Source organism: Falco punctatus (assembly GCF_963210335.1).
Source record: "Falco punctatus genome assembly, chromosome: 8".
NCBI lineage: Eukaryota > Metazoa > Chordata > Aves > Falconiformes > Falconidae > Falco > Falco punctatus.
The window spans coordinates 42142236-42154616 of NC_137588.1; the positions used below are offsets into that span (position 1 = coordinate 42142236).

General features: G+C 50.5%; 1 protein-coding gene across 1 annotated transcript in view; it reads right to left on the reverse strand.

Annotated features, from left to right (window-relative positions):
• RPRM (reprimo, TP53 dependent G2 arrest mediator homolog) overlaps nt 1–11940 on the reverse strand; it is a 62969-nt gene extending 51029 nt beyond the window's left edge. Inside the window, exon 1 of the mRNA XM_080400114.1 lies at nt 1–11940. This exon is cut by the window's left edge and continues 51029 nt beyond it. Coding sequence (XP_080256240.1) covers nt 9063–9404 — 342 coding nt within the window. The 5' untranslated portion in view covers nt 9405–11940 and the 3' untranslated portion in view covers nt 1–9062.
• Between the last annotated feature and the right edge of the window lie 441 nt (nt 11941–12381).

Below are 12381 nucleotides of genomic sequence, written 5' to 3' on the forward strand. Positions count from 1 at the left end.
GCACAAGGGAAGTCATAGCCCTTTGTTTTCCCAGGCTGGATCATGAAAAAACGGCAGTTTGCAGTTGACATGTCTGAGGTCAGATCTTAGGAGAAGTGTTTCGTGATAGGAAAATCTGGGATGAGTTATCCAGAGAAATGGTGGAATCACCCTTGCTGGAAGCTTGCATGCATTGGGGCAGTATCTGCCCAGGGCGGTTCAGACACCCCGTGTCCTGGCCCTGCAGTGAGGAATACCGCTTGCTGCAAGTTACAGCCTGCCTTTGCTGTGCTTTGCTGCCAGGAGAAAGGGTGTTTCAAATCTTCTGGAAACAAACCTCCCACTTTATTATCAAATTGATCACCATTTGTATGATTGAGTGCTGTATCCCATGCATGCTGTGGTGAAACCCCCTTCTTGGTGCTCCATGGAATGGTCCCAGCAGTGAAGACAAGGACAAGTGTCCTCTGGCTCTGAGAGGTGGCATGACAGACAATGGCTTGAACTGTTTTACAGTGTTGTGCATTCTGGGCTTGTGGGGGTTGTCAGAATTAATTTGGCATTTCGACACAAACATTTCAAGAACAAATGAAGAAGCATGCTTCTGCCCAGGAATTCGGTGCAGTCCACCACCGGCTGATTGCCTCTCGCACCCCAGCTCCCTTGCTAAAGCAGGGGCCATTGATACTGCTGGTATCAGCTAAGAGCAGGGCAAATTATTTTAGAACTCAAAGCCCTAGGTTGAATCGATGGCAGTTCACATTTTCCAAGAGGCTGGTGTCTTGCTAAACCCTCTCTTTTTCAATCAATTAGAGGAATGTATCTTTGCAATGCTGCTGAGAAACAAACCAAGCTATTATCTGCTTGCCCCATTGGACCTCAGGGCTGGAACCAGGTTACGTGCCCTGGGTATGTGCTCCATGGAACGGAGCCCCGGTGGTAATGGGATGCCAATATTGCTGCACAGTATGGGCCTTCAATGAAAATTAAAAATAGTACAGTGCTTTAAATGCTCCCAGATCTTAGTTTGCCAATGACAGAATGTCAATACTTGGCAGCAATCTTTTATTAAAAGTGTTTTTATAGTCTAACTTCACCCTTTCCATGGGTACGGTTGAACTCCCACAGGTACAGTCCGTGCCGCAGGCAGTGTTCACCAGCATCGAGAGAGCTTAGCTAGAATATATGAAATTGTGGTTTTCTTCCTTGATCCACCTTTCTTTGATCTAGGAAAGTCACTGGACTGAGTGTGCAGTTGCGATTTATCCACCGAGGGTGGATAAATTTGGTCTGTTTAAATTGTGGCATTTAGTCAGGAGCTGAAGTCTCGCCCATCTCCCAGATATATTGAGTCCCCCAAGTGCCCCGCGAGGTCCCATATTTCTTGTCCCTCTTCCATGGCAATGAGCTGCTGTCCCACGCCCCGCCAAGCACTGAGCCCGTGCATTTAATCAAATTAACTGAACAGCCCCACTCTACAGCCCTGCCGCAGTACAATGGATCTCCCTGGAAGCCTTTAGTTTTTATTATAGCACAAGTAAATAATATTTTCCCTAAAGCCTGCTTTTAGTTAATGTATGTATTTTCATTTTCTGTCCAAGATACAACAAATGGTCAGTATCATTAGCTAGTACCTGCTGTGCTCCATTTTCCAATAACACTATATTTTTTTCTGAGGTAATTAATTTCTCACTTATCCTGTGGATATGCTTTGTTCAAGTTCAAGGTGTTATTTAGGTATAAAATTGATCATGGTGCACCATTTGAAAAGGAGGAAAATGATAATCAGTACATGGAGTGTGCAAAGAACAGAATTACTTAATACACTGCGTGGTTTCCTCCCTTCTAATATGGCATAGGAACGCCAGGAAGGTTTGCCCCCAGTGAAAACCAGAGGGATAGGACTGGGGAGTATTTGCTGGTGGGATTAACATCGGTACAAGGGGATGGGGACCAAGGTTCATTAGGCTATGGCTCATTTCTCCGCAAACAAACAAGCATCGGCCCAATCTTTCTGCCCTTTATTCCAACGCGAGACAAAGGGGCGGTTGGTGGGTGATGGCAATGCGGGCTCACCTGGGAGGAATTGCTCCAGGTAACCTCCGCGGTCTCCTCCATCTCCAACACGTGCTCTTCGGCAGCTCTGAGCTTGTATTTGGCAAAGGGAAGGGCAGGTACAGCTTTCGTTCACCACGTAGGGATTTCAGTACAGGTTTGACTGGATTTGTGAAACACTGAAAATATATTTTGAAAGCTTTGAGTGGCAGTTCCATTACAGACATACACAAACGCCCTAATGGGTAACAGGATTTGAAACGTCTCCCTTGCTGTCAAACAGCCAGCGGTGTTCTGCAGGTGAGGGAATTAAAGAAAACCGCTTTTTTTTTTTTTTTTTCTCCACTTCCTGAAACTGCTGAGCGTAATTCAGCTTGTTTTCTTTGCTTGATAACTTTTGAGTAGTTCTTATGTGTAATTAATACTTACGGCATGATTGGCACTTTTCATTCCCGTAGCTTCAGCAGTTACAGTGATGAGTTTAACCAGGGAATTTCATCAGACAGTGATGGAGAGGCTGCATTAGAGAACCAGGTCCAGCTTTTTGTGAATGCAGCAACCACCTGTAGGGAATATATTCTCAAGTTTAGAGTAGGGTCATAAATAAAATAATGTTTATATCTCCCCTATAGAGATTATTCCACAGCCTAATATCTCTCATTTTCAAGACTTTCCTACAAACCAGCAAAATTGTTCAGTTCATTCTAGCCTCTTCCAGCCCATCCCATCTTTTCTGGATAGGGCTCATGTCCAAAATATTTTCTGCCCCATCAGGTTGTCCTGTAGATGTGCATCACACATTCTGCACTCTTCTTTCCATTTCTTTGTCCAAGACTGAGTAGTTTTTTAATGGGCATTTGTTTCTTCGTAAGTTTTTCCAGGTACCTGGTGATTTTTGTTGCTCTTCCTCTCATTTGCCAGTTTGGCGGTGGTATCCAAGTGGGATTTACACACCATCCTCTGTTATCCAGGAATGAACCAGAGCGGGGACTACCAATCCATGATTTATGTCATGGTACGTTCACAAATGAAGCACAAAACAGACAAGATTTTATGTGCAAGTACACTTCCATTTTTCATGCTGTAAAATCATTCCTAATTTCCTTTTAGGCCCGGTGTCTGTGGGTGAACCCTTGTGTTCATCACTTCAGCTCCTGGAGCTGGGAAAGAACTGGAACCTCGCTTTCCCAGCAAGGGCAAAGCCATACCTTCTGCTCTTGTGTCCCAATCATATTATCCCTTAATGTAAGTAGGGCACTCCTTTCTTTCAAGCCCATGTGAGATATCAGCCCAAACAGGCATCTGTTTTCTTCTGTGTTTGCTGTGACAGACAGGCAATTGAAGTAGCTAAAATGAAAGAAATAAAAAAGAATTTGCACTGAGGAGATGGCAGTAATGAAAGGAGAGCATGGTGCTGTATGCCATCACTGAGGCTGGACCCAGAGTGGAGGGCAGCACTGGTGGTCAGCAACTGCCCTGCCCTCACGAGGTCCTGCCGGTACCTTCTCCTTTATCTCTGCTCCATCTCCTTCATCCCGGTGCCGTGCCGTTCCATCTCCTTCATCCTGGTGCCATGCTTCTCCATCTCCTTCATCCCAGTACTATGCCATTCCATCTCCTTCATCTTGGTGCCTTGCTGCTCCATCTCCTTCAACACGGTGGAGGGCTTTGCTGCAGCTGCTGCACACAGCTGCTGTGGGTTTGATGGGCCATTACGCTCCTACAGTCTGCCTCCCTGGAGACACTTCCAAAATAGAAGCAAGCAGGGAGGGGAAAAATCCTAACCTGATTATGATAGAATAAAGGACATAAAAAATGATCTATTGCTTTGTGTATTTTTCATATCATGTGCTCATGACACTGTGTTTCCATGTGCTAAAAATACGTTCTATAACTGCAGAATAGGTCCCAAGCTGCCGGTGGCCAAATTGATGGATATGCTTAGTCTTGAAGAGCTCAGGTTTCCTTTGGTTTCTTTCTTAAGCGAATGTGTCTGGTCCCCAGCAATAAAAAAAAAAAAACCAAACACATTAATATTTGGCATTAAAAAATAAAAGTGCCCCATAAAAGAAAGCTGCTTCCTACAAATGCATTACAAAGATGATAAATTGTATGATCACTGAGATCACTTTGTATGGATTTAAATTCAGCGAAGGAGGGAAAGGAGAAGATGGTGCAGTTGAAATTTTGCATTTGAGCATGCATGCTGTGTGGGACAAGAGGAAAACAAAGCCTCCATGCAAAAGAGGTGCTCCTAACGACTTTCAAAATCCTTTCTGCAACAGCCATCCTGCCCTGTGTTTGTAAAATACATTTACCAGCTCAGGTGTCTGTACAGGGCAGCTCTGGCCACACCGTGGGGAACGGGCCTGGAGGTGCCTGTGTTTTGTACCCTCCTCAGTGCTTTCTGGCTTCTCTCTCCCCGTTTTTCTCTCTCCTTTGGTAGAGAAGCCCGTATCACGGTGCCAGTAACGGTGCAGCACCACTGGCTGAATTGTCTGGGAGAAAACCTGGCTGCCAGCCACACAGGGTGCCATGGGCAGCAGCTATCACTTGCCGATGGTGAGCTCACAGAAAATTAGGTTTCTGGACAGCAAGTTTAAACCTTGATTATGGAGAGGACACTGCTGTTTTATAATATAAAAGAATTGAAAGACTTGATGTCCCTCGGGGCTCCTTCAGCTACACCCGTTCGACAGCCCCAGTCACGGCTTGCTGAAATCAATGGCAACGACACAATCCATTCATGCACACAAACAGAGCTGTCGAGAGAGGAGGAGCACTCTTAATGACTCATTCTTTAATGATAATTAATACGGGCTCAAACGCAGCTAGGGCTGCATGTCAAAATGGGGTGTCTAGCTGCATGCGAACATGAAGGTTTTTTAGGGGACACACCATCATTAAGGGTTCCCAGCTCCACCCCAGGTGAGCACCCAGGCTGCCTGTGCTGCAGCACCCAGGGCCACCCGATGGCTACTTTAAGTGACAAATACGAAGGCAAATCGCAAATGTGCAATGTCTGCTGTGCCTCCCACTTACGGCGAGGTTCTGCTTTTTTAACTGCAAGTGAACAGCTGGATCTTACTTTCCTTATTAAAGCTAAACTGCTTTAAAAATCAATGTGAGTTTTGCCTGACTATGAAATTGGAATAAAGCCCCGCACCTGCATATGTCTGAACTGCTAAAGTGCACCTTTTCCTCATGCTTCAGACAGCATTTGACTATTACTACGAAAAAAGATGTGGAAAGCATACAATTAAAATTGTACAGCCATCTAGACAAATTTAGCCTGAGTACATTCACAGGGTTATCTAAAAGCAATTGCAGTTGCTGGAGTGTTTGTAATAAGTGTATCCGATTTAAAATACAGAACAAAAGCACTTCAGTGGGTTTTTGGGAAACGTCTAAGATGCCTTTCAGTTTTTGTCCCAGAGTATTAGCACGTGTTTTAAGCTGAAAGGGTGAAACCTGTTACCTCGTGTCCCCAAGCCCACGTTCCTGGCTAATGGGGGAAAGACAAGATCAGCTGAGAAGCAGCAGAGAAATCAGGTGCCATTTGGCAGGTCATGGAGACATGCCGGGGACGAGCCTTGGTGGGGACTCATGCCAGAAGAGCTCTGGCTCCGGTGTTTTGCAAGCTGGAAGCCAAGGCTAAGCATGAGGGCTGGGGTCTGTGGCCTGAAGCTCTGCTGCGTAGGCACTGCTAATTTAATTCATGGCAAGAATTACTATGTTATTAATTTGTAGGGAGTAATTAGGTATGCAGACAGCCTAAGGTGAGACTACTTCAACCTTGACTTAAGAAAAGTGAGATCTGAGGGTTTTTTTATTTTAGCACTCAGGAAGCATTGCAAATAGCACCCCGTTAAGGGCTTGCTCTGGTTGGGGCTGTAGGGACTTTTGAGAATCGTTCTCTTCGAAACAGCCATGGAGAGGCTGCGGTGAGAAGTCCCAGTGTGAAATCTGCTGGGAGAGGTCCTGCTGCAAAGTCCTACCCCCCTCAGCAGCCACTGAGCATGGCAAGGGGCACAGTTTCCTCACAAACTGGAAATTTCCCCTGTAAGAGCTCACATCTGACAGCAAAGACTGAGAGCTGGTCAGGTCTACCAGGTCCCTCATAGTCTTCTGGTCCTCTGGGAATTTTATGGATGGAAACATGACGGAGAAAGGGGAATGCACATCAAGTGAAAGGCCCCTCAAGTTTTGGTGGTACAAGTGAACATAACTTACCATTTAAGATGAATAAAGAAGGAACAAGTACAAAGAAGCAAGTCAGCTGTTTGTGCTACCTCCAAGCCAGCTGCAAGGTGGCGGAGCCCTCCTTTGGGTACCCTCACTGGTTTTGTCCCAAACACAACCGTTTTCTGACACCTCAGCACTGCAGCAAGGGTGCTTTCATTTCCATTGTGTTCTAGGAGCTGATGGAGCTTTACTCGTCGCCACCACAGACTCTCCTTGCTGCTTTCCTAGCAGGTGCTTTTCTAAAAACATCCCTGAAATGATGCATGTGATGACTGGAAAAAGCTATTGTCACCGGGAGGTTTGTGCACCTTGAACATGCAGGTCGTGGCTTTACACACACATCTAGAAGGGACAAGCATATGCTCTGGGCAGGAGGACATGGCTTTATAAAGCAGGGAGGTGTCCCGGACCCCCGGGGTAGGAGGTACCTGCTCAAGCATGGCTCCCTGTGCCAATGGAAGCGAGTTCCTCCATCCACCCCATGCAACGTGGGGGTGAGGTGGGTGCCAAAGCCTTTGCTGGTGTCTGAGAAGTGCTTCTTCTCCATGCTGCCACCCTCCTGCCCACCGATGGATCATAAATATCCCAGGTCTCCTACTCTCTGTGCCAAGCCCCAAAGTCCCCACAGTACAGGCAGGGAGAGAGGCCTGAGTAAAGCTGATGGACTGGATGTGTTCGAGCATCTCTGCATCAGGAGCACCTCCGTGAGCAGGAAAAACCCTTTTCCCAACTCTTCCCTGCCTAAAATGAGGTATCTTTGTAAGGATTAAAGTCCCAATAACTTAATTAGGGCAGGGGCTCTCACCTTCTGGGGGATCCTTAGGTGAGAGGCATCAGGCCATGTGCACTCCTGGGCTGAGGCCGAGAATTTTACAATTTTATTACAGAACCTGGAGTTTGCTGTGCCTCTGATTTACAGTGTTGGAAAAAGCTGTGGCTTCTGGCAAAGGTTAATCAAAATGTATTATACTTCAAGTGTTTGCTATAATTAATAAAGAATGCCTAATGAATCCAGCTCTCAAAAGTGTTCAAACATGCAGCACACTCCTTGCAAGTTCAGATTACGGGAACGATTGTGTTATCTGCAACACCGTGAAGTGAAGCAAATTAAAAAGTTGGAAATACTTTGTAATGACTGAAACATCTATATTAGGACTTTCCCCTCTTACCGTATGATCTTCAAATTCTGCTTTATCTAATGCTTCTACAGCTCTAAGGGGTAAAGAAAGGGGGAGAGTTTTGGTTAAATTTGTCACCAATGTTTCAGTTGATAGGTGGCTTCGTAACATTTATTTTGATGTAATGACAAAGTCACTGGCACACTTGTTTCCCAGAGAACAGGCAGATCTTTGTCTTCCCCTTAAATGTAGCTGTAAATGAGCAAGTACATGGCTGAGACTTCTGCTCCTCGGAGGGAACCTGACTACATTGAGACACTCTTGATTTTTGTCTCATTTTCTACCAAAAGTTTATCTGCAATCAGGTGGTTGTGTCAGACTCCAGCTTTATTTCACCCCCTTCTAGCTCAGGTGTGTTTTGTGAATGAGTTTCACCTTGTCTATCACAATGGAATCTCCTGATAATGTCTCCTAATGATATCTATCTACAGTGACTCGGTGCCTTGGCCATCTTCACACCACTCAGGATAAACCGAGGGAAAACCAAGCAGTCTGAAATCTGCACGGCTGATCGGGGAAACTTTCTGATTCTTACCAGCATTAAAAATACTGACAATTAACAGTCTTACTGCAGGATTTTGGGTGTCATGAGAGAGACTTGCTCACAGGCAGGTTGCTTTAGCCTTTTTGCCCCCATCCCACTGCTGTGGTCCCTGGCAGGCATTTCTGCGGTTCTGCTCCTACAGCCGATGTAGATACATTGATTTATCACTAGCAATGAGTGCAAGCCCCCGGGGATATGATAAACAGCTACACAAACCTCACATAGAAAGATGCTTTGTTATCCCTACAGAGGAAATGGATGAACAAAAAAATAAAATAAATTCCTGTGCAAGTATAAATTTCTCCCAGCCTTAAATGTAAGGAGTCACCTGTTGGAGTTGGGTTAATAAAAAGTAGGTAGAGTGGTTTTCCAGTCAAACTCGGACAGAGGGAGATACAACCGGGGTGTCCTGGGTTATTTCCCCGGCCAAAGCTGGAGCCCACGGGGCAGGAGCGGGGTCCCGGGCGCATCCCACCCCCCACCCGGCGCAACCCACCCGGCGCATCCCTCCAGGTGCATCCCGTCGGGTACCGGTGTGCGCAGGGGAGAGGGTACAGCGCTCACCCTGCAGCCGGGGGAGGGGGGCTGGGACAGCTGTCTAAACCAGAAGTTTTAACCCAGTTACAAGGCAAAAACCTGCACGGACGGTCCGCGGGGCGTTTGCTTCACCCTGAGCCCCGCGGATTCGCCTCCCCGCTCCCCGCCCCGGCACCCCAGCACCGGCAGGCGGGAGGCGCTGAATTAACGCGAGCGGAGTAAGAAGCCCCAGACCTGTTGCCATTAGAGCACGTTTTACTTCGGGCACCCCGCGGGTCGGGACGGCGGCTCCGGGGCGGGGGCGGGGAGCTGCACACGCCGGGCACCCCCGCACGCCTCACCGGCCTCCGGGATCGCGGGGTTCGGAGGGAAAAAAAAAAATAAAAAAAAACACCAACCCGAAGCACCAAACCGACACCCAGTCTGTCCGAAGGAGGGACGGCCGTCGTGCAGGCAGCGCGGGGGCGGAGGGCGCCGGACGGCTTCCCCCGGCGGCGGGGCGGGGGGCGGCGGGGGCCCGGCCGTCAGTAGGGCCCCACCACCACCGCCTCCACCTCCTTGGACGGCCGCCGGTCCTTAACCAGAAAGTTGATCATCCCCTCGGACTTGATGAGGAGGTTGCAGCCGAGGAAGAAGATGCCGAAGACGACGGTGAGGGCCAGGACGCACATGACGGCGATCTGCACCACCCGCATGATGTACAGGCTCCGCTCGTCCGCCGCCGCCGCCGCCGCCGCCCCGCCGTCGGTCACCACGGAGGCGGCGGTGCAGCAGCGCAGCGCCCGCTCCAGCTCCAGCGCCGCGCTCCCGGTGCCCGCCAGCAGCCCCGCTGCCGCCGTGCCGCCGCCCGCCGCCGAGCCGTTCATCCCGCCCGGCCGCCCCGCCGCCGCCGCCGCCGCATGCAGGCGGGCCGGGCCGTGCCGTGCCGAGCCCCGCCGTGCCCGCGCCCTGCCCGCGCCGTGCCGCGCTGCCCCGCGCCGGCGGAGGCTCCGCGCTGCCCCGCTCCGCCCGCCGCTCCGCGCTGCGCTCCGCCCCGCCGCGCCCGGGAGGGGAGCGGGGCTGGGGGGCGGGGGGCTGGGCGGGGGGATTTCGTGAGCGGGGGGTGGGAGGCGATGGGGAGGTGGCTGGGGGTGGGCGCTGGGGGGGGCCGTGGGGAGCGGGGCTGTTGCCGGGGGGCGTTGAGGGGGGGTTGGGGGGAGCAGAATGCTTGCCAGTGGGTTTTGGGGAGCGGGATTTCTGCTCCTGGGTTTTGGGGTGGGTTTTGGGGGGAGCAGGATTTTTGCCAGTGGGCTTTGGGGTGGGTTTTGAGGAGCAGAACATTTACCAGTAGGTTTTGGGGGAGCAGGATTTTTTCCAGTGGGTTTTGGAGTCAGTTGGGGGGGCAGGATTTCTGCCAGTGGGCTTTGGGGTGGGTTTTGAGGAGTGGGACTTTTGCCAATGGCTTTTGGGGAGCAGGTATTTTGCCAGTGGCTTTGGGGAAATGGGGTTCAGGGATGGGCATTTTCTAAGGCAGCAAGCTCTGGGGGGCGCCTTTCTAGAAAGTGGAGTTTGGGGAGTGTTTTTAGGGAAACAGTGTTCCAGATTTTGAGGGAGCAGGATTTTCCAAGTGGGATTTTGCAGGAGTGGGTTGTTTGTTATTTTTTAAAAGGAGCAAGTTCTTGGGTGTGGGCTTCCAGAGAGTGGGGTTTGGGGAGTGTTTTTGGGGGGAGAGGAGGAGGTTTCTGCGGGGGTGTGTGTGCAGTGCCGGTCCCTGGTGATGTAGAAGGAGCCAGACCAGCCCTTGGGGGATGTGTGGGCTCAGCTGGTTGAACCTTACCCTCCTCAAACACCGGGCCCTCACCCCGCCCCCGGTCTGTTTTAATCGAAGGTTCAGCCGCTGCATGGCCCCAAGGGTTTTTCGGAGCCCTGCCTCCTGTGTGTGGCTGGAGGCCACAGTGCCAGGAGAGGTGACAACCCAGTGTGACTCTGGGGACGCACTCAGCGGCAGGTGCACAGGGGTCCGGGGGTTGTGCACCTCTGCACCCCACTGCCCAGCCCTGGGGGTGCACCTGAGCACCCTGGGTACCAACGCTGCTTCCCCAGAGGCACCCAAGCACCTGGGGGTGGCTGGGGCTTCGTGCCCCCCATTTAGGGGTGGGTCCAGCCCTGATGTTGCTAGTGGGACCGCTTTCCCCATCTCCAGTTTGGGGGTTGGGGGCTAAGTGGGGGGTGGCAGCAGCTCCCGACACCCGGGGCTCTGGTTTGGGTGTGGGTCTGCCCATGCCGCTGGCCACCGGGTGGTGATGGGCAGGACAGGCAGTCCCGTACCGCCACCCCGGCGGTGATGGCTAGGGGTATTTCCGAGCAGAGGATGTGAATGCAGGCACAGCTGGGAGCTGCAGGCAGCAGACGGTTGCTGCCGTTGTTAACCCGGCCCTCTCTTTGCTTGAGCGGAGATTTAATTATCGCAAACAGGCAGAGGAGTCGGTGTGCAGGGGCCTGCCGGGGGGCTGCGAGCAAGCACTGCCCATGGCAGGGTGGGCTGCGACAGCCACATGGCTCCTTACACCGTCCAAGGCTGGTCCTCATGGGATGAAACTAGCAGGGAGGTCAAGGCCAGGCATGGAGAAACAATGTTTTCTGAACCCCTTGAGCTAATCTGCCTTAGCGGGGTGGCCGTTTTGTTAACTGACACAGTCATCCCGAGCCCAGATGAAACCTGTTACCCATGTCCTGGTCTCGATGCACCCCGTTCCTTTGGCACAGGGTTTTAGGGGTGGCAGTGCCTGTGCGGGGTCCCCTCCCTGAGGAGCCCAGCTCTTCTACCGAGAGCAGCCCACCTACAAGGCCGTGCTGGGTGAGCTCTGCTGCCTTATCAGATGGGACATGATGGGAACATTTTGTTTTTACTGTTGGAGGAAGAAGATAGTATTAATTCTAATTAGCAATGGGAGTGCTGGCAGTTATTTTAGCCAGAGGAAAATGCTGGAAGAGATGTTCAAACTCCGCATGACTCCTTTTTTGCAGCTCGGGGTTTCTCTGCTTTCCCAACTTGCTGTGCAAAGCAGCTGGTGGGGGCGGCAGGCGCATGGTCGGGGTCTGCCCCCCGTGCTCCTCTGTGCTCACCAGCTCTTGGCACCTCTCAGCAGCAGTTAGGAAAATGGATCGCATCCCTGAGTTATGTCAGGAGAAGGGATCCCGTCCCTAAGTTGTGTCGGGGATGGCCTGCGTACCCTCTCAGCTATGAAAAGCCAGTGGCTGAGAGTAAGGAGAGCTGGGTCTGTGCGCCCACTTGTGCTCTGTGGATCGCTAGCAAGTTTTCTGCAGATTAATCATTTGCAAAGCCTAAACTTGAAGTGCTTTGGAAAAGTTTTCTAACAAGTGATCCTCACAGTGCCCTGAGGCAGCAGCAGCAGCAGCAGCAGCAGCAGCAGCAGCAGCAGCAGCAGCAGCGTTAGACCCATCTTAGAGACCGGACCGGGACATCTCAGCATAATGGTAGTGGTTGTGTCAAAAGGTACAAAAGAGAGAAATTCTGGAGAACACAGTCTCTGTGTACCTGGTGACAACATGCAGATTTCATCTTTATTAGTTTTCTGTGATAAGGAAACAATATGAAGAGTGACCTTTGGTCTGAGCAGGGAAAACAGTATGGTTTTCATACTGTATTTAACTGCTGGATGAAAACAAGATGTGCAATTTAACCTCTTAAAGTCCCTGTCATTGTTTTTGTAGGTTTTATCCTTATGATTTGCAAACTGGAATCGGATTAGCCTGGAAAAATAAAGTTTATTTCATCTTGCCCAGTGAAAAAAGTTGCTAAAAGTTCAGGATACAGGTTTTAGCCAGTGCAAGTGTCAGGCA